The 26,497-nt window shown below is 31.7% G+C and overlaps 1 protein-coding gene across 1 annotated transcript; it reads left to right on the top strand.

The window, feature by feature from the left end:
* Window positions 1-809: 809 nt before the first annotated feature.
* On the top strand, window positions 810-23,892 carry LOAG_18380 (hypothetical protein; the record flags this gene model as incomplete). The annotated part of the gene is made up of 47 exons (XM_020451040.1): window positions 810-999; window positions 1,275-1,757; window positions 2,003-2,170; window positions 2,496-2,626; window positions 2,967-3,040; window positions 3,221-3,307; window positions 3,694-3,760; window positions 4,211-4,319; window positions 4,407-4,643; window positions 4,918-5,123; window positions 5,213-5,347; window positions 5,933-6,178; window positions 6,411-6,541; window positions 6,701-6,774; window positions 7,122-7,212; window positions 7,392-7,467; window positions 7,906-8,089; window positions 8,458-8,610; window positions 8,845-9,020; window positions 9,240-9,419; window positions 9,694-9,976; window positions 10,223-10,432; window positions 10,656-10,750; window positions 11,010-11,131; window positions 11,271-11,395; window positions 11,793-11,965; window positions 12,267-12,401; window positions 12,669-12,828; window positions 13,780-13,862; window positions 14,277-14,521; window positions 15,366-15,510; window positions 16,129-16,334; window positions 16,631-16,721; window positions 17,232-17,360; window positions 17,684-17,794; window positions 18,007-18,098; window positions 18,389-18,581; window positions 18,877-18,981; window positions 19,100-19,246; window positions 19,352-19,481; window positions 19,586-19,721; window positions 20,915-21,018; window positions 21,338-21,466; window positions 21,669-21,847; window positions 22,125-22,430; window positions 23,185-23,277; window positions 23,629-23,892. The coding sequence occupies 47 exons, from the start codon at window positions 810-812 to the stop codon at window positions 23,764-23,766; spliced, it is 7,263 nt and encodes a 2,420-aa protein (XP_020305214.1). The 3' UTR covers window positions 23,767-23,892.
* Between the last annotated feature and the right edge of the window lie 2,605 nt (window positions 23,893-26,497).

The following is a 26,497-nucleotide window of genomic DNA, read 5'->3' as shown; positions in this document are numbered from 1 at the left end:
ATACATTTATTAGGAGTTTCTGGATTAAATGTTGTTGATATTGCGAATTCTTCGCTACTTTTCCATCCATTTCCAGCTAACATAAACAAATTGTTTAGTTCCTTGTCTAATGTCATTTCCTTCAGCAAAAGCAAATCATTAGAAAAAGAAATACAGTTGACAAATGAACACTAAAATGATGTTTAATATAAATAATCTTATCAATGTAATAATACATTGCAATATGAAACAACAAATTGCAACCAATTAAAACTCGCAATTGCTTTTGTTTCAGGCTACTATAATAGTAAGTTTTTCCTATGATAGATGATAGATGTTTTTCTTAATACTGAAAATAATTTCTCGGGACGTCATTTGAGAAATATGCAGCAGCAACGGAATCTTTGAAGCAAAAAAAGAAACCAAGCTTGATATGTTAGGCCGACTAATTAGTTTTCCTGCAGACTTCTGAAAAACATTTAGTTTATTGCATGTTAATTGACTGTATTAAAGGATTTTTGGGAAAATATCATTTGAAATAGAAGCTAATGTTTGTCAAAAACTTAATGATATGAAATCGAAAGAGTAGTTTGAGAAAGGAAGGTGCGGACGAAGAAGATATGATTATCTTACATTACAGAAATATTTTGAAATACTCGATGTCATAGAAGAGATAAATTCAATGTATATTCTTGCAGAGAAGAATTAAAAATTCTTCAAAATATATATATTCAAAACATTTTTTTCTCTAAAATTGCAATTCTTCAAAATTGCAGATTCGCACTACAGATGAAGATATCATCTGCACTTTATCAACATTTGATCAGGTGATGTCTCTATGCACCCAACATTATTCATGCTCACATGTCACACTTGCCGATTGCGAAAATAGCTGGGAATTTTTGAAATGCGAACATCTTTCAAAAAATGTGGAAATTATGCATAATTGTTTTTGTTTACGATCACTGCTTAAGAATGCGACAGAACGAGAACTTTTATTGTTACCCACGCTTAGTTATCGTTAGTAAATTATCTTTATGGCCTACCTAAGTTAAAATTTCAATAAATATTCATCGGAGGTGTAGCTTACTAAAGCATGAACATGGACACAATTATTGATTAGTTTGTTCAGGTGTTTACCAGGAAATTACACAAAAGTGAGCGAGAAATATGCTATATCTAACTATGACTGAATGAGTTAAGATTTTTTCGACCACTTTAAAATTCACTTAATGTTTTTTCCAGCTCATTTGGGAAGACTATAAAGCAAGTTTTTAGAAAACTTACATTTGCAGAAAACGATGATCCACCGAGCAATATTCGCTTACGAATTCTTCTCGAAAATTTGCATTGTGAATTGGCCAAAGCAAGTAATGTTACAATAGAAGTGGGAAATCCGAATTTTTGGTTGGAAATTACCGCTGGTATCGATCATTCAGTTCTCAGAAAGCATTCCACTAAGGATCATCAAAAATCAAGTAATGTGGATGATGGAAGCTTTTGCCCTACACGCGTTTACGTTTCACGGCTTTCACCATGGCGTGCTGTTATCATTGTTCTACTAGTAAATCCTCAACATATACTAATGGCAACTTCTCTCATCGCGCCGACACTACCGCTTCTTATTTTTCATTGTGATGAACCATGGATAGCTCATCATTTGGCTCGAAGCGAGCCATGGCGATGTGAGACATATGTATCGGATCATCGTACCAAAAGCCCAACTTCAACATTGGCACATTTGAATCGACAGATACGGAAAACTGAAAATTTCACAAGTAATTATATCTTTATTTGAAATTAAGCATTAACAATATGATATACAAACACCACCGAATTATTTCCATGAAAACAAATTTTGAATCGTTAGTCTTAGAAATGACTTTACAAAATCCTTCGATGAATATAATTTGGTCATTTTAATTATCGCGACTTAAGGTTATAGCAGTCTAATGACTCTATTTGATTTGAAATAATTTTTATAATGTTACGTGAATTTTTGAATTTACAGTAAAAAATTCAGAAATGATAAAGAATGAATTGGAATTACATTGGTTGTCAATTTCTCGGATTAGTCCAGCCGAAAATCGTGTTCATACATCTTTTGACTTACACTCTTACTGTGAAGCTATCGAGGACCAACTGTTTTCTCGAGCACTTATTGGAGCGGTATATCACTGTTTGTTACAAGGTATCTTATTTTTATCATCATGTAATCCGAGGAAATTGTCGATGATATTTAAGGCATCCTAATAATGTCTCTACCTTTAGAAGAGAATGCTCATCTTCACACATTAGTTTACCCATCTTTAGATATCATTTGAATGAAAATACATGTAACTCATGTCATCTCTTATTCATTTTATTCCACTTCTTTCCATGTTAAAAATATGAATCACTCTTATAATCAAGAATTGAGAAATGGAGAGTTGGAATCAAGAAGCGAAATGTTTAAATACACTTTGTTTCCTTGATTTTGAACTATAAGCTTTTAAGAATTGAACTTTAATTATCAGGTGTTCATATTCCGTACGAAGATTTGGTGGAAGTGTTGGAAGATCGTTGCGAACAATCGGATATCGAAGTTGAGGGCATCGATGAGTGCGTCCGTTTCCTATGCTCTCATGTTGCAAATATACGTAAACAGGTTTGTGTCAGGTTTATGCTGTAACTGGTATATATTCTAGCTAGAATATAAAATTTTCAAAAATTTAAAACGAGTCCTCCTTGTCACTGGCTTATAATAGTTACAAGCACGGTTTCCTTAACACTGACCTCATGGAAGCAGCCCAATGCGACTCAGTGTATATATAGGTGATCACTTCCAATTTTCAGCAAACAAGAAAAGAAATGTAACTCTATTACACATAATATCGACTATGCAAGTCGCAAATAGATTATGTAATTCATATGAATGAAATTATATGCACATTTCAATCCATGATTACTCAAGATAATGTTTTAATGCATGATTTGATGCATTTTAGATGGGAGATTCGGCAGCGGATGCGGACGATGAGACAAGAAGCAATGATTTCTTCAAGGATGATATTTCATACCGGTAAATAACTCGCTGATGAATTCTTAATTTTTCATTGTATTTCAAATCAGAAACCACGCCATGAATTTCAAATAGTGATATGATAGATATAGAAATGTTAAAATATCGTCACGTTTGCCAGTGTTTTTCGTTTCATTTGAAATATCTAAATAATTTTGCAATCTAATTCAATTTCTCCAGATTAAATGATGGAGATGGGAAGTCCTGTGAGGAAGAACAAGAAGATTTTCGATTCGCATTTGATGAGCTTCTTTCACAGAATTTCCGGTTCAGTTCAATTATTTTATATTACTAATGTAACGAACAAACTAAGCGAAGTTTAAATTGGGAATTTTAACTGTAGACACCGAGGAATTCGCTCAGAATGATGTTTCATATATGTTTAAATATTTCGCTTGCTTTATCGAATGCGTTTGCTATGTAACTATAGGTAGACTTGAAGTAAACTGCTAGATTTGCATCTACTAGAATGCCAACAGAAAAAAGGAGCAGTTGCTTTGGAATAGGGATGATTCATTGGTAAAATGCATATTTTTAAACTTGACTTTTAACTTGTTGAATCATTTCAACAAATTTTCTCACAAGATACTGCGTGTTGAGTTAAATACTATTTGTAATTTTTTTGCAGTTTTTTGGTTGATCTCTTTTTTCAGAAAAATTCCCAATTTTCCGAGCTACTTCTATTTTGTTCGGGACAATACAACACATTTAGCAAATAAGGTGATTTTTACCAACATTTTGTGGAACACATCCCTTCTATTTGTTTTTTAATATACTACATCCGTCGTTTCTACTTAAAGTTGACCTGTGATGTAGAAGACACTTGGCTGTTCACTATAATTATGGATATTACATATAATTAAATCAAAGAAAAGAGATTGTTGATATTTTTGAATTCCGTTATAAGAAATTGTGTAAAGCATTACAGCCTTCTTCAAAAATTAAAACCCACATGGAAAATCAAAATATTTTTAAAAGCGAATTTATGAATTGTCATATTTATTGTAAAATATGCTTTACTTCCGATGGTTTCAGCAGGTTGAGAAGGGACAAATCATAAATTATTTTTGAAAAATTACCAGCAGTGAAACGGAATCTGTTAAACAGTTGGTTGTGGAGGTAGTTAACAATAGCTTGATCTAAATATTGTTAACATCTTCTTTTTCCCAGAACATAACGATAAATATGCCCGATACGAAGAATTTTACTAATGGCAGTTCACCCTGTGAAGATTTGGAAATTTGCTACATTGAAGATGAAGATGTGGACGAAGAAGATGGTACAGGATTTAAGAATTTAAATAAAGAATTTTCATACAAAATCTTTATGAGATTGCAGTGGAATTTTTTTGGTCTTTTTTATTCAGATAGTGCAAGAAGCGATCAATCAAGTATCAGCTTCGAATCAGTTACTACACCAGACTTATCCGGTGGTGAAACGTTTCATTTAAGTGATAATGCTGCCGTACCATTATTCTTGAATTTCTCTTGTGCAATACGTTTTTCTAACATGGATATGTACACATTTCCTATCGATCATTTACCATCCTGTGTTATGCAACTACTGAAGCAGTGTTCCAATATTTCAAAAAGAAATTTTGCAGGTAAGTTCGAAACTTTTCTCTTTATCTTATAAATCGTTTATCCAGTATTTTTTCTTTTCATTGCTGGTGAAATTATGCAGTAAGTTTTAACTTCGGTTCTTTCATCTGACTATAGAAAAAACGAAAACAGTTCGGAAAAAAATCAGTACCATTTGATTGAAGATTATAATTGGGCGCGCATTCTTTTGATTAAATTGAAGTGTTAAATGTAATTTTTTTCTCAAATAATTTCAAATTAAATTTTAAACGTTTAATAGATTCCTTCCAATTTCAGCAATGGATTTGATCGGAATTTCGTTTGACATCTATGTTCTGTCGTGGCCTATGCGACACTTTACCTTAACACAATCTGATTCGTGTGCAGTTACACCAAAAACGCCGGATAAGTCGTCGGAATCATTTCACAAATTTACTTACTTTGATTTCGATAGTCCTTATTCTGCGACAACTTCTGATATCATTAGCCAACTCCCAAATCCTGTAAATCTTTCTTCTTATCTTTATTTTGTTACTCTGATTGTATATTTTGATGAATCTTCTTTATTATATTAATTTTATGATTATTTTAGGAAAATGAAGCAGTTCGTCGTTTGGAATGTGGAATTACACGTTTACTTCATATGGAAACAGTGTTTGTGTTATCAAGATATGATGATGTGACCCTTGACACTCTGCACAAAGTAATGGTATTCATTGCCAAAGAGGTAAGTTTGAATTAACTTGATTTTAAATAGTTAAATTTTGCGAATTTTAAATTTATGCACTGACTTTTGTGTATTGATTAGATTAGAGAAGTCGCATATTTAGTACGCAGTGTGTATTTAATACACAATGTTGTCCTTGTAAGTTACTGGTCTCTTCATCTTCTGACTTAAAGTTGAAGACTGATTTAATTTTATAGCTGCTGGATGGCTGACTTTACAGCTACTCAGGAGTTTCATCACTCATTTTGCTTGGTAATTCTTTCAGTTCAAAATTTCGCTTTTCAAGTTGCTTGATAGCTTAACCAAGTCAACAGTGTTTTTTCTTTATTTCTGTAACATCTTAATTCCAGAATTCATTTGTACTCAGTTATAGCTATTCATCGTTTTCCATTATAAGTGTCCCAATCTCATAATAATATGCGTCAATGTTGGTTGCCAAATTAACTATTCACATCAAATTTCAAGTTTTTGAGGCGATTGCATGAAGTGCGACATGATAATGCAGGTTGAAATGAAGATATATGGACGAATTTTGAGTTTGAGCGGTATAATACGACTAACAGATAACATACGGTACTGTTTTAGCAACGTGAGAAGAATGATACGGCCCGGTTCAAAGTAAAATTATTACAACTGGTCATGGTAATGGAACAGGTGAAAGCTGTACGCCGTCTGAAAGAGCGTGTTAAAAACTTTGATCTGCTCTACTGTAAACTGGAAGCGCATCCGGAATCGAGTAACTTGTTTTATTGCTGTCACGTGGCAGATGTTGATCTTTATGAAGAAACCTTGAGAAAGCAAGTACATACTGCGGCGAGTGTAACACTGAAGGTTGTTATTTTGTGAATTAATGTTTTTTATTTTTTCAGTATAAATTTCAAGTTCTGAAGCTAGAACTCTGTGTGCGCTGTTCACATGAATTTTTGAATTAATGCAATTATTAGTGGTAATCTTTTTTTTGTGGAATTTTCAAATTCTAGAGCAGGGATTTTACATGTGGAACGTTAATGTACCCTCTGCTTATGCACTTTATTAACTGACCTATAAAACCATCCGACTTTAGTCATCGCGACGAAGTAGTGGCAGCTTCACAGAACGTATAGAAGAACAGAGAAGCATGTCAGTGGCAAGAAAAGTTTCAAGTATGGAATTACTGAATACCAAGATTTCACGGGAAAAACTAACAAGACGAAGGTATGATCTATGTCTATCATAGACTTTTCGAAATTGCCGAATTCAAATTTGAATTGGCATACCTTTATAGTTCAGTTATAAGCAACGGAAGATGAAATTTAATATGAACACTTATAATACAAAACATACTCCTTATAATGCAATTGTAATAAGTTGCAGAGACAGTAGTGTACCGATTTTAAAAGCTGATCGTAGACTTTCTGAGGACTATGAATATCCTTCAACAATTGCAGGTATATACATACTTAATTGGGGTTGATAAGATGACACAATCTTTGTTTTCATAATGGAATTTTATAATATATGAGTCGTAACAATAATCTTTGTTCTACACCTAGTAGTATGCCAAAATTTATCTCAGATTAGCAAGATATCAATACCACGCTTCAAAATATATTGCTACACCTTCATATTTGTTATCACGACAAATTCTTCATCATAGTCAATTCCACTGATATTTTATCAGTGTAAATGGATTTAAGGCATAGAAGGGAGAAAAGAGAAACGATAAGCAGGATCGTCTTGAACTTTCCTTTGAATTTTTTAAATCTGAATACTGAAATTTCAATAATGATTTCAGAACGGACTCGTTATAATGATCATGACTTATGTGATTTCTGGATTATTTTAAATGTCGAAATGCAACAGATACAAGCATTCTTTTGCGAAAGGCAAGATTACGCTTTTTACTTCCATGTGCTTTTTTTCACTCTTCAACTTGAGTCCGCCTGAGCAAATCTTTGATTTTTTAAGACGTAAGATTTTAATTTAATCCAGAAAAGCTAACAGGCTTTTTAGTTAGGTTCTGATTTCAATTTGTTTTTTATTACTAGCAAATTTTTTCTTTTAGGTATGCACATCATCATGAAAAGATTTTTGGGCTCCTCTTAGAAGCAATACAGAAAGAATGCCATACCATAAATCAGGTAGTTTCATGAATGCCTTTCATATATGTATATATAATTTTTAAATAACTTTTTCTAACTTAACAACAATATGTGAAAGGATTGGAAAATCATCAGTCTTCCAGTGGTTCAGCCATATGTCTTCCGGTTATGTTACATTGACGTGTTAGTCGGCTACGGCCACTTGATTCTTGTAGAAATGATATACTGTGGTAGCCAGAAGCACAATAATTCATGTCGACTCTCAAAGGCTGCTGTAATGGCTTGAAACTTCAGTCCCTGTGTTCATGGTGTCTTCAATCCACTTAAAACTTCCGGAAATATATCATTTTAGATTTTTAACATTATCTATTATCCAGCTGATGTTCAGCTGGTGGTCCTCCAGTAATCTGAGGAAGTGCTCAGATCGAACTCATTTGAAGAAATTAACAAAAAACGATGCGAAATTCATATTTTCAGGAACTTTTGCTGGAAAAAATGCATTCAGTTAGCGAATGCGACGATTTATTAATCGAAAATGAAACGGAATCGCATAAATTTGTCCCCTCAGATTCGCATAGTTCAATCCCTGATACAAAATTGACTCGTTCTTTGATACATAAGTGCAAAGCACCACGAATCAAGAAGAATTTCAGCTTTTCTTGTAAGCTTCCTAAATTATCGGTTCATAAATTTTAGTTGAATATGTTTAAGGGAAATAAGGCTTTGAGGAATATTACTATGATAGATTTTTTTTTCCACTGAAAATATCTAAAATCATTATTTTGAAGTTCGCAATTTTAAGTTGTGATTATAAAAGATACCGTTCTGGATTACCATTCCTATAATTCATTTATCAGGCAGATTTTAACGGCGGTATTAATCAATATTAATTTGTCATATCGATGTTTATATTGTGTGAGGGGGTAAATGACGTTCGGATTGCTTTGTAAAAAGCGATAGTTCGTTTCATCTTGTTTGGCTGTTTGATTGTTCATCTCTTCCTTTCTTAAAATACAAATTTCTTTTCAGATTCCGATGAGGATGAAATGGATGCTGCATCCTATATGCCAGCACGGGTCTTTTATCCTCCTGGTCATTTTGCTTGCCGAATCGTAACGCATCACTGGTTTTACATACATCCTCGATTGCATATCGAAAAGAAAGGGGCAGGATGTTCTCTAGGTGAAGATGTTTCTAGTGATTCCTAGTAGTAAGAGTGGAAAGTTAAGAAATGTTGAGTAGTTTTTTTTTCGAAGGAGAAATTAAGATGAACATCCATAATGAAAAAGGCATGAGTAGGAATTGCAAGGGACAAAAGTAATGTCGCAGAATTCTAAAGATTTAGGAATATATTTTCAGATGCAGAAACTCACATAATTCGAAATACAAGTGCTTTTCTTGACAAAACTATTTTAGTGATGGGATATGATGCGTTGTGTCAAGGGATTGAACAATTCGCAGTCCGAAATCGGCGTAACTTATATGTTTGTTGTGAAGAGAACAAACGAAATGTATTTTACATGCAGCTTTTTGCTAGTGAGGACAGTTTCAGAAGAAGGTGTTTACATTGTGATACAAAGTTCATTGATGAGGTTTGTTACCGAAGACCTTTAATTCATTAAATTTTAGAATACAGACTATTTTTTCTATAACAGCGGTGTAAGCTTTATATATTGGAGCACCTTGCTAGAGACTGCTGAAAATATGTTCATTGTTGAATAGTTATCGTAGCGGATTTCCTTTATCATTGGAATGATATAAAATATGATCATAAATGATGCAGACTTACTTTACATGCACAGCGTTTATAGATGGTTGAAAAATTTCAAAATAATGTGTTGTTGACAGTTCACGGAATTCATCAACCCACCATGATAATTCAATCAATTGTGGATGCTATGCAAAAACGACTCGAACTAAAAGTACTCGAAGAGTTAACAGATATTTTGTACAAAAACCCACGGACTCGGCTAACAACAGCTGATGTCGAAGTATAGTTTACATTTTAAACAAATGTAATAATTTAATCAGCGGAAGATTTTATTGCTCATTTCATCTCACTGCTTAAATATTGAATTTAACAACTTCAGCAGTGAGGCTTAAAAACACTTTGCTTGGTTGCGAATATAAATATTTGTCTGAAATCTTATGACGGAATGTAAAACTTGAAATTTTTTTTTTGTAAGGTTATAATTTCAGCTTTTCAAATGCACTTTTTAAGGTTTCTGATTAACTTCCGTTTTTGCTTTTTTATCCTTTTTTCAGTTTATTCAACGGGATCCTGCCAAGCCGTCTGCAATACATTACTGCACTTTACCGAACTATATTTATGGTTATTTGGGATCACTCTACTATTACATGTACCAACAGATGCTGACATTTACAGCAGGAGCTCGATTTCGCGACTGTAGCGGTGGTTTGAATAGAAATAGTCCGTTGTCGCACGAACGTTTTCATTCACTTTCCGGTTCTCAGCCGGCTTGCAATAATTATATTCCACATTTCTTCCTAATAAGCAAGCCACCCACAAAGGGTTCTTCGAATATGGGTATGGTTTTATTACATCTCTTTTAAATGACTGTTACCTATGGGTAGATTTTGGTTTTCATTTTTTGTTTTTAATTCAAAATGGATAAATTACAATATCTGTTAGTCGAGCTTTAGTGGAAATTTTATTTTTAAGCGTTTGTTGGGGACATTTTTGCGTATTTCATTTTTCTGTTATATGTTAAGCTTGTCAAATTGTTAAGAGCGATTTGCAGGTTAGGCTGAAAAGTTCTTTTTTTTTTCTCAGGAATTGCTTGTACTGAGACGCGTATAGTGGATTCGAACGGTGATTGCATCGATTCGTTGAAATATGCACGGATTAGTCCAAGTACCCACTCGAAATTGTATCCAGGGGGTGGTAAATTTCGTCTTTCATCAAATGAACGTTTTCATGAACTGACACGTTGTATCACGACGTCACTCCCTTTACCAGAATCACTGCTTTCCGAGAAAACAGGTATATGAATTTTTTCAATTTGTTACTAGGAAAATGTGGCATCAGGTAAGTCTTTTCTTTATTTTCAGATCCTACATTGTTGACAATTTAGTTGGCAAATTTTATGAATTTGTTAATTCGGATCTTGATCGCTTCACTTTGCTTGTTGTATTTTGCTCATCTTCTTGATAACTGTCCTTTATCTTAATATTCCTGTATTTAACAAATTTCCATGATCCTTTAGGTGGCGTATCATATTTAGTTCAGTATACAATTTGGCAAGTGGGCGATGTTGGCTTAGCAACTTTGCAACCAATATTTCGACTAGCCTTGCAACAGGTAATTTCTGTGTGGTTGCAAACTATGATCGGTATTATCCACCAACCTTTGTTGATATCTCCCGAGGGTAATGCCATTGTATATCTCAATTTCACCAATGAAATTTTAGATACTGATCGTCGAAATTTTTATTTTGGATTATTAATTGTTCACGTAGTAGTGAGTATATCTTTATTCCAAATTATCTATTCCATTTTTCAACTATCTTGGCACTGATTTATAATATGCATTTCTTTTCGAGGTTGGAAAGAGATTTCAGGCGCTCTGTGATTTAATCAGTGAATTTGGCCTTCTAAGTATTCCTTTAGTAGAACTTACTACCACCAGTCGTTATTCATGTTCAAATACGCCGATCTTGCCATACATGGCAAGTGAAGAAAGGTTGTTACCTTATTTTCCAGTTGAAGATTAAGAGTAGTAACTTGATTTAATAAAAAGATGTTTCAGCGATTTGAGCCAGGAATTTTGTTACCAATAATTGGTCAGAATCCATAGTTTTCAAAATTTGCTCATTTTTCAGAATGAGATTCTACAGTGATGCGTCGCAATTAAATCTTGTGGCAAAACCATTTCGAAAAGCTGAATCGCATATACAACCACCACTTCTGGAACAGTCGCCGCAACCAGTTTCCCGGAAATCAAAAAGTACTACTAAGGTTTTTGTTGTGAATAAAATGTTTTGTTTTTATGCAATGTTTTGTTCTCAAAATTTTCAGAAATGACTGCTAAAAAGTTCTTATAGAAATTCAAGGTTTTAGTATTTCTATACCACTCTGTTTTTTTTTCTTCAAAACAAAACCATTTCACTGTGTGATCATATCATTTAGAGTAGCACAGTGAGAAGATGGATCATGCAAGGATAAATTAGAATAAGGTGTGGAAACTTACTTCCAAAATACTTTGTTTAAGTTCTGTGATATTTGTATTTCCGATTTTGCTGAAATATTTGTGCGAGGAAGTTTTCAGTGCAGTCGGACACTTGTGTTTTTTATTTTTAAATATATTTTCTTCAACTATACATTATTGCTGCAATTATTACCAGGTTCTTCAAACAGCAGTGATTGTGAATCGAACGTCTCAGTCAATTATCAGTTTATTACGGTAGCTGCAAAGTGGTTCGATCATGTCGTTTCGGAAGTAAAAAATACGGAACACCAATTTTCCGTCAAAAGACATACATTTCACTGTGAAAGCGATCATTCTGTTCGAAAGGTGGTATATAAAGTTTTATCTGAATCTATTTGATGGTACTATATGCATGAAGTAGTATGAAACAGTATGAAATGCTCTTGTATTGTGAATACATAATACATAACGTATGAACGGTTATATAGCAACATGCTAAAATCATGATTTTAAAAACTTTGCAGTCGCTTTAATTCACTACTGACTTTCAAATAAAAAATGAAGGCATCATCAAGGATTATGTTTTTTTTTAATAAGCGATTATAAGTGTCGCAATCGCTTTTTGTCAGGATATTGTGTAGGAGTCATCATTAACCAATAGATGTTTCAGATCTTTACCGTTATACAAGATAAATTATCTGTCATTCTGAAGCACGAAACCATCATAATATGCCAATTAGAAGCGCATGGTTCGAAGCGCTTTTCAACTCAAAACTCGTTAAATGACAATGTCGTAACTTTCAGTGTATGTGTTGCTTTTATTTACTTGAATTATTTCTTTTCATTTTTTTAAAGAAATTCCATGTTTAAGAGTTTAGTTTTTACGTATCGCATTTTTTTATTTGATCTGCAATAAATTTTCCATGGCTTTTCGCCTGGTTTTTGATTAAAGAGGGAAAAGAAATCTAATTGGTTCATTGTTGTTTCATTGGCCATCGGCTCTAACTTCAAGTTATTTATGTCTTTATCGATTTTAAGAATGATTTTGGAAAAAATTCTTTATATGTTTCAGAATGACAGTGGTCGGATAGTTGCAGGCGAAAACGAGGAGCCTTCGCTAATAATGCTTGCCTATAACCACCATTATTCAGAGGCGATATTGAAATATGGCGCAGATTCACGCTCAAACATTATACCAACAGCTGTGGAAGAAGTCTTGCATGATCAAAAAGGTTCGAATTACTTTTTTCTTTTTGAAAGTTACTGCTAAAATAAATTAGTTTCAAAACTAAGCATATGTTGTATTGATTATAATGAAATTATACTTTGTTTCCTGTCATGACAATTAAAAGAAAGGGATTTAAGAAGGCGAGAGAGATTGTTATTGTTCGTTGTGGAAGCTGTTAAATTTTTAAAGGAATGACTTACAGTGTATCGGTTCGTTTTGTGTTCGAAACTTACAACAGATTATCCTTTATTATCGTCTGGATACCAAATGCAGTGTAGTTTCAAATAATTCCATACAATAGAATGACTTCCAGGGTAAAGCCAGTAGAATAATGAGAATTTGTAAGGATTAATAGATTGGGAGAGGTAAATAGATAGAGCGTTTTTGTGTGAACCTTAGTATCGACAGATGGGTTTTTGGCAACAATGAAAAAATCTTATGATTCCTTATGTTTATATAAGGAGGTGTAAGGAGAAAGGAAAGAAATGTGATGCTTAACAGATATCTAAACATGTTGAATATAAACATGTTTATAAGATTAGATATCTCTACAGTATGCCTATCCATGTTTATAAGATTCATTGTCATCCAGATGTGCGCAAATCTCAACATCAGACAAAGTTCATTTAGAGACGTTTTAAAGATTAAACAACCGACTCATGACTGTAAGCATGAGAGAAAAAAAAGTGTAGATGCAAACTATTTAAATGAATAATTTTATGATACAATTATTTCGGTTTTTCCGACATCTCCTTCAAATCAGAAGATGCTTAATCAGCGAATGGATTGATTGTAGGTTATTAATTTTGTCGATATTATGTAAACTTCTTTGGTTAAACTGTTGCTTGGCTATATCCATGATAGGCTACTGGATAAAATAACATAATTGGCATTGAACAATTATGATCGCTTTTCCCAGCTTTTAAAAATCACTGTTGATTACTTCATTTTTTAGCTAGCTCAATGCGTTTTTTACCGCAAATAGCTCCATTTGTTCCAAGGCAGCATTTGTTATATCTGTTATCGAAAGGTGAAACGGTAATTCATATGTTTTTTTTCTTGTTTTTCTTTTTGTAAAGTATGGGAATAATTAAGGATAAAATAATAACTTTGCGGCATGCAAAACCACACGTGCTAAATTATTATTTTATAACTTCTTATTTGAACTAGAATCAGTGAGATTCTGTATTATCCAACCTGAACCTCCCTGATAAACTTTCTTGGTTTAAGAACATCAGGAGGATGGATAAAATTAATTAAATATTTGCTTCAATCTTTCTTTGTTTTAGATCGGAATAGTGAGAATGCAGAGTTTCTTTGCAGAAATATTTGGTGCGCTACATAAAGTGCATTTCGTAATAAATTTTTCAAAAAATTTTAGAAACTACCTCACTTTATATTGCAGATTACTATTTTTCATTTACCAACTTATTACGCAGTTTCAATTAATAGGCCACCTTATATCTGTACAATTATTCGTCGGATGCCGCAGAACAGGTTTATCAAATGGTCGCAAATGTATTATCATGGCAGAATGCCCGATCAAGACTACTTCGAGAAATTGGTTTGCATAAAATGGGTGTTACCCATTTATCTGGTCGAATCACTCCAACAGGTGAAGAGCTAGTTTGGCTGAATAGTGAGCTACTGAGTGAATATGAAATTCCGCAGCATGGATCTGTGCATTTCGATAAAAGGTATCTTTGCGATTACAAATAAAGTTTTGACTTTGGATTATTGAGAATCTCAAACATTCCTAGAAATTTATTTCATCCTGAAATTCATGAGGACAATTTTGAAGTAGTTTCAATACAGTTGATTGCTATAGACAGTTGCCATCACGGGGGAAAATCTTTAAAGTAATACATCATAAGAGATGTGTTAATAAATGGTAGGTCCATCTGCTTAGTGATTTGTCTTCTGGAAACTCTGGAAATATTTTGAAAAACTATTTATAGACAGGAATGCAATACTTATTAATTTCGATAGCATTCAGTGCCTCTAATATTCGATGTACAATAACTCTCATTTTCATTGTAATTTTTGCTGTCCTTGAATTGCCATCGATTAGGATAAATTGAAAAAATAATCTGATCTGTTGTCAAGCTTCTCAGTGTTTAGAATCTGAATTATTTATGAGATTCCTTCAAATGTGAAAGAGTGACAGATTTTTCTTTTCATCACATTCAAATTTCATACAATGCCCGAATGCTATTTCATGTTATCCTCCTGTTCAGATGATACTTGAAACTTCAAATATATTCGGAAAATTACTATATGTACAATTATTTTTATATCCATACTTTATATTCGTACTTTTATATATTCATACTTTTATGTTAGACAACAATACAAAAATCTGTATGCATATATAAATTGCAAATTACACGTGGGCGTAAAATATAAACATGAGAACGCTAAATATACTAGAACTAAAACGCTAAACTTGGAACCTAATACACTGATGCAAATTAGTGAATAATCAACAAAATAGAATTATTCATCGATGTTCGATGAAGGGATTTAAAATGATTTTTACAGATTAGTGAGCGGAATGCACTACATCCAAGCTGAACCATTAATGCATCTCTATCGGTATACAACCTTATCCTTTTTGCCGCTTAATTTGAACAGTGATAACCTTTTCGAAGATCAATGCTCTCAAATGGTTTTTATTGAAAAACAGGTATCCCCATAATTCTTATTTTAATGAATAGGAAATCAGAAAAAAATTAAATTTCAGGTAGTGGATAGAGAAATAACCTCGTTTGAGGATTTTACTTTTACAAGTTGATATGATTTGGAAAATTCATTACCTTACGTCATTTAATTAGAAAACGACTTTTTTTTCGCATCACGCACATTGAAAGTTTCTGTGTTAGGTGTCCTATTGTTGTGAATACTTTGAAGGAAAACAAAAATTCTCAGAGTTAGTATCGTGAATTATTCCGATTCCATAGAGGGTCTTTTTTGTTTCTAATTATTTGAGATGAAACTTCTTGATTTCCTACATATTCAGTTCTAATCAAAAATAGAAACTCAGGTTCTAGAAACTTTGTAAATTTCTTATAAAATAGTGCTATTGGTAGCAGAAGAGATTGAAATTATGACATACTTTTATACTCAATAAGTAGGAAATCGTAGTAAATTTTACTTTCTGCATTATTTTAGTACTTTTTATATGAATTCCATGATCCAGGGTTCAAATCCAAGCTTTTAATGTACTGAACAAATTATTGCATTGTGCTTCAGTGTTCTTCAGTGTTCATTACGCTTCGTTCTTTTTTTTTTTTTTAAATAACAGATGAGATCAATGCTTCACGACTGTGAGAAGTTCAATCGGATACACGGTGAATTGATGAGTGGTTCTCATGAAATCAAGGAATCTGATTTACTAAAAATTATTTCTCATAGCCGGGTAGTACATTTTGTTCGGTCACCTTTGTTACTTTTCCCGAAGTGGCGTAAATTAGTAGCAGTTGTTCGAAGTGGAACTCAAAATACATTGAGGTAAAGATATTTATATGCTTTATTTTTTTAAGCTATTTCAGCCGTGAATGGTAACAGAATTTCCTAATCAATGACTTTACTGATTTCATTAAAGGAAGGATTTCGACTGTATAGATTATTTGGGCCGAGAGCAGAATAATCTTTACTTTCCCGGTTAATTTCCAAATTTAAATAACAAATCGGTGTATGAATTCGGTCAAAAGTAATTATTTTCGGAATCTACCATAAATGCTATTTTGTACTCAGTCAATAAATTTTTTGTCCCTTTTCTAATTTTAAAAAATCTTCCATTTCAGTTTTAAACGGGCATTAGTAGCCGATTCACCTTCGAGACATGTCAGTGGCTCGAAAATGTCTCTTCTCGAAAACTCTTCATCAATATCACATGTAAATCTATCATAATCACTGCCAAATAAACCCGTTCCTAAAAGCTAAATACTGTTAATGTGTCCTGGGAAGATGATAACTGGAGTGACTTGGATCATTTTATATCTTAGCTGGTGTTTAAGATAAAAAGATCTCTCGCAATAGCATAAGTAACTCCATAATCAGTTAAAACTTGGTCAGGGATGATACGAGGTCTTTTAAGGGATTTCCTTTATTTGTTTAAGTAGACTTCGATTCTGACATGAAATTTTTCAAATATTTAGGCTCACGAAGGGTAAAACAATTGAAAATTAGATAATACACTCTTCTAAAGGTATCTTCCGCTAATATTGCCAGTTCATGGTTGAAAATTTTTTGAAGTATTTACCAAAGTAAGAAAAGGATGAATTAATTATATAAGATGGTATTATTTTCCATTGAGCTATATTTCAGAGTAGTGCAGAAGAAATATATTAAATAAAGAAATATATTAAATTACTTCAATATGAATATGCATTACATTCTTTGCAGATGCGCGCAACACGTTCAAATACCTTCAGCGCATTATTACATTCTTCCGATCTGACGATACGAAAGTTAACAAAAAATTTAGAAGAGGACGAACCATGTTGTCTGAAGATACAGTTTATGCTTGTTGAGGTTAATGCTTCTTGTCGTTTTCCGATAATAAAATTTCTAAAAAATTTTGGTATAAATTTTTTTGGAAGTTTCTTTTAGAAGTTTACGAGCCATTTCAAATGAAGAATCAATTACGGTTTTCGATTATTTAATTGATGTGCATTATAATTATTTGATTTACGAATCTCAGTTAAGCTATTGAACTGTAAATTCTGATTACTCAAAAGACGAAAAGCCGTATTTAATTAATGACGTGAAAGTTTAGTAATTTGTGGAATGGGTACAAAAAGTCGTCAGCAATTTTTTGTTTTGGAAGTTAAATGATATTGACAACATTTTTTTAGAGTTATGTGAAATATCTAACGAGGAATGGACTAACATTGTTGGATGTTACAACTGTTAGCCCTGTAACACGACAGGCGGGTGCTCGTTACAGTTTGCATTACGATATGCAGGTATATTTTCTAGGTGGCGAGTAAATTCGTTGAAGTTTTTAATCACTTGATTTTGAATTATTGAATCTCTACTTTTTAAATAAATCCTTATAAGATGATTTTCACTTTGTAAAATAACTGCAGAATATAGTTAACAGCAGAATCAGTTTTCGATTAGATGAAAATTTTGGATAGCACTTGAGATAATCGTCACGTCATATATTAAATTCCAGAATACCGAATCATCACCTAATGTTTGGATGTATAAAGCTTGTGATGGTGGTATTTTATTTGTTCATATTACGATAATTGAACCACATTTTAGGTTTGTTGAAACTGATTAAATTTTATTGCTTCAGAAAGATTCCAACAAAAGGAATTGATATCAGCTGAATTGTTTTATTTGCGAATCAAAATCATCCATTTCTTGATTTTTCACTTTGCAGTTAGATTTGCATTGATCTTTTACAAGCAGTAGTAATACATGAATTTTTGATAATGCTTTAATCAAACTTTGCGTTATGACATCGCATATTTCAGCACAAAAGTTGCGAAAATTTTGGCTGTTTTTTCGATATTTTTTCAAAAGTTTTAACAGAGTTTTAAAAATTTCAGCGTTCAGTATTTATTATGGAATGTTGCACAATTAAATCGGTTGAAAATTAAATGTGATAAGAACTTTGATTATAACGATCAAAGAGACCTTTATGCGTTGAAGGATAGTATTATATCAAAGGCTCACGTTCATTCGTTCACCTATGATTTCCATTTACGTATGGTTGCCACATATTTGATCGGTGGACAACAGGTATAGAAACTTATTTATAATTTAGCAGGACGAAGATTAAATTAGCTGTATTTGAAACTATTGTTTGTTGGAAATTATTTGTAATTATCACGGTCAAAGGTGTAGTGGTTATAGTTTGATGAACTGTATATGTACTAAGATATTATATCTCATTTTACATTGCCAATGTTCTGTGATGGATACATTCTAGTGAAATCAGTGGGGAATTCTGTATATCCTCAAAGATGATCTGGATATTTATGAACAGTCAGTGGAAGTAGAAATGAAATAATATTCTGCTGCATATCATTTTCAGGTTCTCTTCAATTACGGATACAATACAAACGAGTTTTTAACTGATTTTTTGCGGTACTATAATTGTCGCCCACCTTATGCTTGCAATTGTATATACGAAGAAAAAGTTGGTCTTTTTTTTTTTGAAATTTACCAAATTTTCCATTTGCCTATTATTTGCTCTTCGTTCAATGTGCACAAAGTATATACAGTGATGTTAATTACTTCCTTTTCTTTGTTTTCAGATAACATTTCCTAATTTACCAGTAACAAACCAGAAGGTTTGGGAATATTTGTTGGATGAAAAACGTCATAACTGGCGCATAGTACGTTTGAGAACAAATGAAATGGATATGCCTGGGCAATTTATGATTGTTACAGAAAATGATACAGTAAAAGTTTTCCTTAATTTTTCTTTCACTTTCTTTTTCATAAAAGTTTTTCAATATTCATTTTTTTTTTGTAACTTATTGTCTATATATAATAGCATATTTCAGGATTGTTTTGGATTAGCTTATAAGGAAATTCGAGCAGTAGTTCATGAAAACCAACTTTATGCTACAAAAACACTGAATATAAAATTTTATGTTATGCTGGTTTCGCATGAAGAAAGTTTTTTTTCTATTTGTGAGTTATTTGTATTTGTGAATTGTGAATTATTGTATGAATATGAAAATATATGTACTTGATTTTATACGTTGATTTTTTAACAGAATTTGATGTTTATTTAGCTGATCCACTGGTCGGATGCTCAGAGATAGATGCGAATTGTAAATGTGATGCAAAAATAAGTGAATTTCAAAAACTCTCAGGCTTAAGTGATACGGACAGTTATCGAAAAAGTGTTGAAGGCATTGCAATGCAGGAGTAAGTTAATTTTTAATTTTATTTGAACTACATTTTGTTCTTTCATAAGTCATTAAATATTGGTGACGCAGAATATTAGTTGAGAATGAAATTGACAATGATGATAGTTATTCATTTGTGTTTATACTTGTCTTGCCACAAAAGTGATGTAAGTTTCGAAAAGTAAACTGATATTACAAATAATGATCTAATTTTTATTAGTCTTTAAATAAATCAATAACTTATCAATGTTTTTACATGTGAACGCTCCATTTGCATGATTCTCTCAATCTTTTGGAAATTCATTATCTGCTCGAGTATCTATAAAGAATTTGGATGCGACATTGTTTTGGGCATATGTACCGCTCTCCCCATCATTCGTTTTTCTCTGTCCCTGTTCTCAACTATCGATTTTTTCCGAGTCCTTTAATATTGCAGCAAGTGCTTATCATTTGAATAAATATCGCTCTTTTTCCTACATTATTAGATCTCAAATTTTAAATGTAAGTCTAATTTGATATCTCTCTTTGTGACAACAGTCACTTCAGTCATTTTGACTAAATAATTATAATACTTGCTCAGATTTGATACCACCTTCGATTCCCGCATTACACATTGTTTAGGTTTTTTATTTCCATTTCACTTGCATAATAATCTTTACAGTATTTTTTTTATGTAAAATAAGCTGTATTGGAATATTTGTTTTCCTTTTAAAAGGATGGAACCGTGAACAATTCGTCGTTACTCATAGGGCTTCACGTTAACTTCTAATTCTTTTGTTACTGTCAAGAATTGGATTATTGGGATTGTCAGTTATTTTCAAATTTCTGCATTGATTATCACGTGATATATAATCATGTGACCTGAAAATGTATTTTCATGGAATTGTTAGTATTTTGATTCTTCACTTAGCGATCTTTTGAAAACAGTCTTATGTTATTATGATACTATGGTAGATCACATGCAAAAGTAGTATGCTAGTCGCTTAAGGACACGTACTTGTTTCTCTTACAAACCACTTCTAAAGCTAGAACTTCTTTATTTTTAGAAAATTTAGTGCTTTCTTTTAATAAACTAGCATGTAACGATCTCTTCTTTTCTCAGCTTTTGGTCTAATTTCAAATCCAAATTCGAATTTGAATTGCTCAAATATTTTCCCCTTAACACTAACATTTGTTATTGGTCGAACAATTATCAGTTCAAAATGTTTGTAGCAGTGCCAATAGTGCACCGATCGCTTATACTAGGCGAAGATGTCACAGTGGAGACAATAATGGATCAACAGTGGAAGCAGCACTTCCGCGCAATTATTCAAACGGTTAGTATAAAAAATTTACGTATTCATCTCATAATCTAATGTTATTGGCATTCGCTTGATGCTTTTATAATCTATCCAAACAGATTCACATTCAATTCCTGAAGTGCTTTTCGTTGCAGGAAAACGTTTTGGAGAAATTCTTGCTTCTGTTTAGTTTATTCTATAGCTTAGTTTAATAAAACAGAAATTTCAGTAATTTCAAAAAAAAAGGTATCTAAGATAGTGACTATTATGATCATTGTTATTCGATTTGTTTCAGTTATGATTCCTTAAGTAATTGGATTTATTATTTTCAGAAAAATCATGTCAAATTTTGCAGGAATAAAATTAGATGAGCGTCATCCAGTATCAAAGGAAAAAACACAGATATCAAAGGGAAAAACACAAAAATTATCTATTCAAAACATTGCACCTTTGAGGCATCGCAAAACACGACCAAATTTCCGAGGTATTGCGTCTTTGCAACGAGATTTTCGGAATTTTCAAAGTGTTTAACTTTTGTTTTTAAGGATGCATGCTCTGATGTGACCTCTTTTGTAGCATATAGTGGGCAGTAGTCATAAATGCCAATATAAAGCATAGTTTCTTGACAAGTGGAATTTGAAAGTAGGGTTTGACTATATAATTTTATCCAAACTTTTCTTTTCAAGGCGGTATCAGGCTATCGGATCCACCAACAATATTGCCACGTGAGCAAACATTTTACGTCTACTACATAAGTAGACGGCAAAAAAGATTGCAAAAAGAACTGGAGGATAGTGTAATGCATTATAAGCGAAAGTTACAAATGGTAATTGAGGATGCCGTATGGCATTGCAAAAGAAATCAGGTGGATTTAAAGTTATAGTTACACTTATTTTACTTCATATCCATTTTTTCAAAATTCATGAGTCTTATATAACTGCGTCTGATTTGCAAACATAGATTCTTAAATGTTTCACCAGCGTTGTAATTTGATATAACCAATGAAGCGGATAAGCAGAATGGCTTTCACTTAATACTTCGTGCTAAACTTAACACTTGACATAGAAATATTGTAGGAATGCTTTTTTTTTCCTTTTGCATAACATGACGGTTTGCATCCAAAAACTTTCAATCTCTTTCAGCTTTGGGATGACATGTTAGAAAAGCATGTAACAAAACGTGAAACCGTTGAAATGACCGAACAGTGGAAGATACTAGCTCGTCATAGTAGTGATGTAACCGCAGTGTTACGGCTAGCACTTTCAACATCTCTTACAACAGCAGATCTGGATAATTTATTGGGTTATGTTAAATTTGAATCCTTGAATATTTACGAACCATTATTGGATTCACTAGTCAGTAATCTGAATCCTGGGCTCTTCTTTAAGTTACTTATTCAACATTTTGGTCTGCAAAAATGTCGATTATTCTGTTCATCCGTGAAGGAGGTATTTTTTTAGAAATTAATTTTTATTTTATAAAACCCGTAGTACAATTTTTGTAACTTTTTCAAATTGAGCCTTTGGGAATTTCGGAAATTGGATTTGATTTAGTTAAAAATGGGTAGTATTTTGGTAGATAAATGGAGAAAGTATAAATAGATAATATAAAGAAGCAGAAGAACTGTATTACCTTGACCACACAATATTTAATGCATCGATTTGCAAATATTGTAAATAGAAATTTTAAATTTCGATTCAGGATCTTAAACCAAAGATCTATGAGTTAGTGATAATTCTTTTGTTTCTAGTCAAACTAGCTGCGTTGCTTTGGTTTTTAATATGATGTTGGATGAAATATATATGGGAAAGAAATATTTAGAAAAGTTTGGAAATGCAGTTACTAGATATCAAGTTAAGATACATTTTGGTTACGTCCGTTAAATCTGAATTAGCTTGCCTGGAATTCTGCTATTCCTTTGCAACATAACACAGATTATTCCAGAATCAGTCTAAGGAAAGAAAAGTTTAAGAAAGTTCCACTGCACTCTCTACAATTTATTCAGATTTATATTCCAGTATAGTCAACAACTTCACGATCTTAACGGGTTAAGTAGGAGTACTTTTGACGGTTGACATCATGAGCCTTTTTGGAAAAGTCCGTTCACGCGCTTTTGAACTTTTCCTCTTAAACCAACAATTCCCATTTTATCACTGAAATAAATTTAAACATTAAATTTGATAATACACGGTACGTTTACAGCATCTTGTGATAATCACTCCTGAAGCTCAACAGGACGTATTTCTTTTCACGGCTCAGAATGATGAACCTTTACAGATGAAATTGCTTGCGAAGGTATTTTTTGCTCTCTTGTATCCTTGCTACGGAAATTTTATTGGAAATGAAATTTGTTTGGGATCACCAATGACGGTGAAGGAGGAAGATAAGGCGTTCCTTTATCTTTTTTAATTTGTATTTGGCGATAAAAGAAACTTGATTCATTGAATTTACCGATAGGGAGTGCTGTTAAGACATAGGTCAAAACCTCACTGTTTTATTTACTTCAATATTTACTAAAAATATTTTAAATTATAAGTGGTGGTAATAATTATACTTTTAATAAATATAGTAAAGAGGGAAAGATAGAACTGATTCTAGAAAATCACAATTTAATTCTAATTTATTTTTTTTTTTTTTATTTTTCAGGAGCGCAAATGTAATGAATCTGGATCACTGTTGATGGAGGCAGATCATACAGTGCGAGAGCAATTCAATGAATTAGTTCGTTGTGCTGCTTCTTCTGCTTGGATGAGTTTAGTGCACATTAGTTCATCAATAAACTGAAATGATGAAAAGGGGACAAGAACTAGAAGAGATTAATTTTCAAGGTTTTATTCTCGAGATAACTTGTTTTTCTACCCAATTTTTTAAAATAAAGCATGCATCAAAAGGCCAATGATCAAAGTTAGCACGTTGTTTTCTATTTGCAAAATTTTCTGAAAGTTATTGAAGGAACTGAAGGAAAGATGAGATACCAATAAAATTGCAGAGAATTGGGTAATTTTTATGAAGTTTATAGAAGGTGAACGCTTATTATACATTGTTATTGTAGTTATTATTGTATGCGAAAAGTGCAATGTGCAGAAAGAATAATATTTTGTTCAGATTTTACTGAATTCTATAAACAGTTTTGCCTTGTAATCTAAGTACATTTTTGGTTTCACATTAACATGTTAGTTTAGTAAATTTATTATAAGATGGATATTCCATTATCAAAGTAGTGATAAATTAATTTTGCATATTGTATTTGGAATGTTGCTACGTTGTTTGCTCAGTGTTTATTTCCTCTGTTTTCAAACGGGTTCGACATTTTGCAAAATTGCTTTATTATTCATTTAAATTTTCGAAAATATATGTCAGTTTTGTCATTTCATTGTGCTCAGTTCCACTATTAGAGACCTACGATTTTAATTATAACTTCATCGAAATACCGGCAATTATTTGTGAAATCAACAAAATCTTTTGATCTCGTTTTTTTGGTTTCATGCAAAAAATATTTCGTGAACAAACCACAATTATCTGATGGAGTAGAAGGTTGGTTAAATCTGACAAATGCTTTGTACTTTTCATCCAGGTGTTCGAAATATTAGGTTGTATCTTTTGCCTAAATTAAAAAATAGTCAAAGGATATTGTGGTAGTATAATTCCTATTATCTGCTCATTTTACATACCATCAAATTTGTTTAAAAAAAAAAAAAAAAACTTGCGCTCAAATATCCAGCAATTCTTTTTTGTAGTTTTTTTTTTTCACTTTTTAAAAGACCAATAGTTACTTCTTATTGTTGTTTAATTGTATATAAGTGCATTGTCATTTTGAAGATGACTAGATTAAATTGAATTTTTAATGATTGCAATCCTTCTTTTTGAAATACACATTGTAGAACTACATTGTGGAATCTCACAGATCTTTCAAAAAAGGTTCAACATCTCAGTTCAATAATTTCATAATTTTACCTAATGATGAAATTTCTCGTACTGAATTGGTGCAGAAGTAGCGATAATTTTAATTAAAATTGAGGGGAAATGAACTACAGAATATTAATGTTTATTAACATTCTGTGCATTTCTTTTTCGATTTAATTTTCGAAAAAATTTAATTTCTGAATGGTAGAGCCGAAAGATAGTTACAATCAAATAGCCTTATTTACAAGGGTTAAATTGTTGACGGAGAAATAATATGCCAATATTAAAAATGATCAAATATACAATATATGGATTTAAAAGAAGAGGGAAACGATAATTACGTTATAAAATCGTTTAAAAGTATCATTTACAGCTGTTATACTACAAAGAGTTATAATAAGAATCATTTTATGCGACAAATAGTCAAAAAGTCCATTTTCAAGAAATGACAGCAATCAATATTACATATAGAATGTTCAAAATTAGCAAAATTTGTATATATATAGAATTTTTGAATTATGAAAAATAACAAAATGCATTATGAGATATTTCAATTCCAAGAATTGATAAAAACCGGTCGAAAAATTTCTATTTCCGGAAAGTAGGAGAAACTTTGGTTCATAAGAAATGCTCGAAATTTTCAACATTTAAAAATAAATTTATATCGGATTTTGAATTTTACATTAAATGCTTTCATTTATTTATGTGACGAATTTTTTTACTGTATTAATTTGCTACCACATTAATAGATCCAATTAAATTAAATGTTTCTCCTGAAAGTTAGGGATTTTTCCAAAAAAAAAAAAAAATAACCACCAAATATTTTTTGATAAACTTCATCCCGATCGAATTTCCTCCAGAAGTTTGATATCCTCAAATATCTGTATAATAAAAAATTGTTAAAAAATCAGAATTATCCGATCATTTAGCTTACTAAATTCATTATCCATTAATATTATAATATCATGCTGAAGATTATCATCCTGGAATAGACTGATAATGATACACTAAATTGATGTAAACATTTTAATTAGACTATTAACTACTGATAAAAATGCATCAACTTTGTTTTACTTAACTGATGCAATTAATTAATAATAATTAGTAATGGTAATAATTGATGACAAATGTAATAATAATGGTTATATTGGCAGTAATGGTTAACAATATTAATAATAATAACAATAATTGACAATAGTAATAGTGATAATAATATTGGTTGCATTTATTCATTAATAATGATAACATTTTGATAATTAAAAGAGAAATGTTTGGTATATTTTTTTGTTTCCATACAATGAGAGTAACTTAATGTTATGTCTTTTTATATATGAAAGAATTCATGACATGTCATCGTTGACAACTTTTTTTTTCTCATTTTCATAATTAGTACCATGTCATCTATTAATTCTCATCGCTTTTTCAACCTTTCCACCTATCCATTTACTAATGTAAATTGAAATTCACAAAGATATCTAATTAAGTTATCTTTAATTGGAAATATTTTTATCTATTCTTTTGCATGATCCCATCATGAAATGATTATTACAGTATGATAGAGTTAAGTATTTGTTATAATTAAAAACTTGTTTGGAACATTTTAAATTTGAAA

The sequence above is a fragment of the Loa loa genome, assembly GCF_000183805.2.
Source record: "Loa loa unplaced genomic scaffold supercont3.283, whole genome shotgun sequence".
NCBI lineage: Eukaryota > Metazoa > Nematoda > Chromadorea > Rhabditida > Onchocercidae > Loa > Loa loa.
This window is presented reverse-complemented; position numbering and strand designations above follow the sequence as displayed.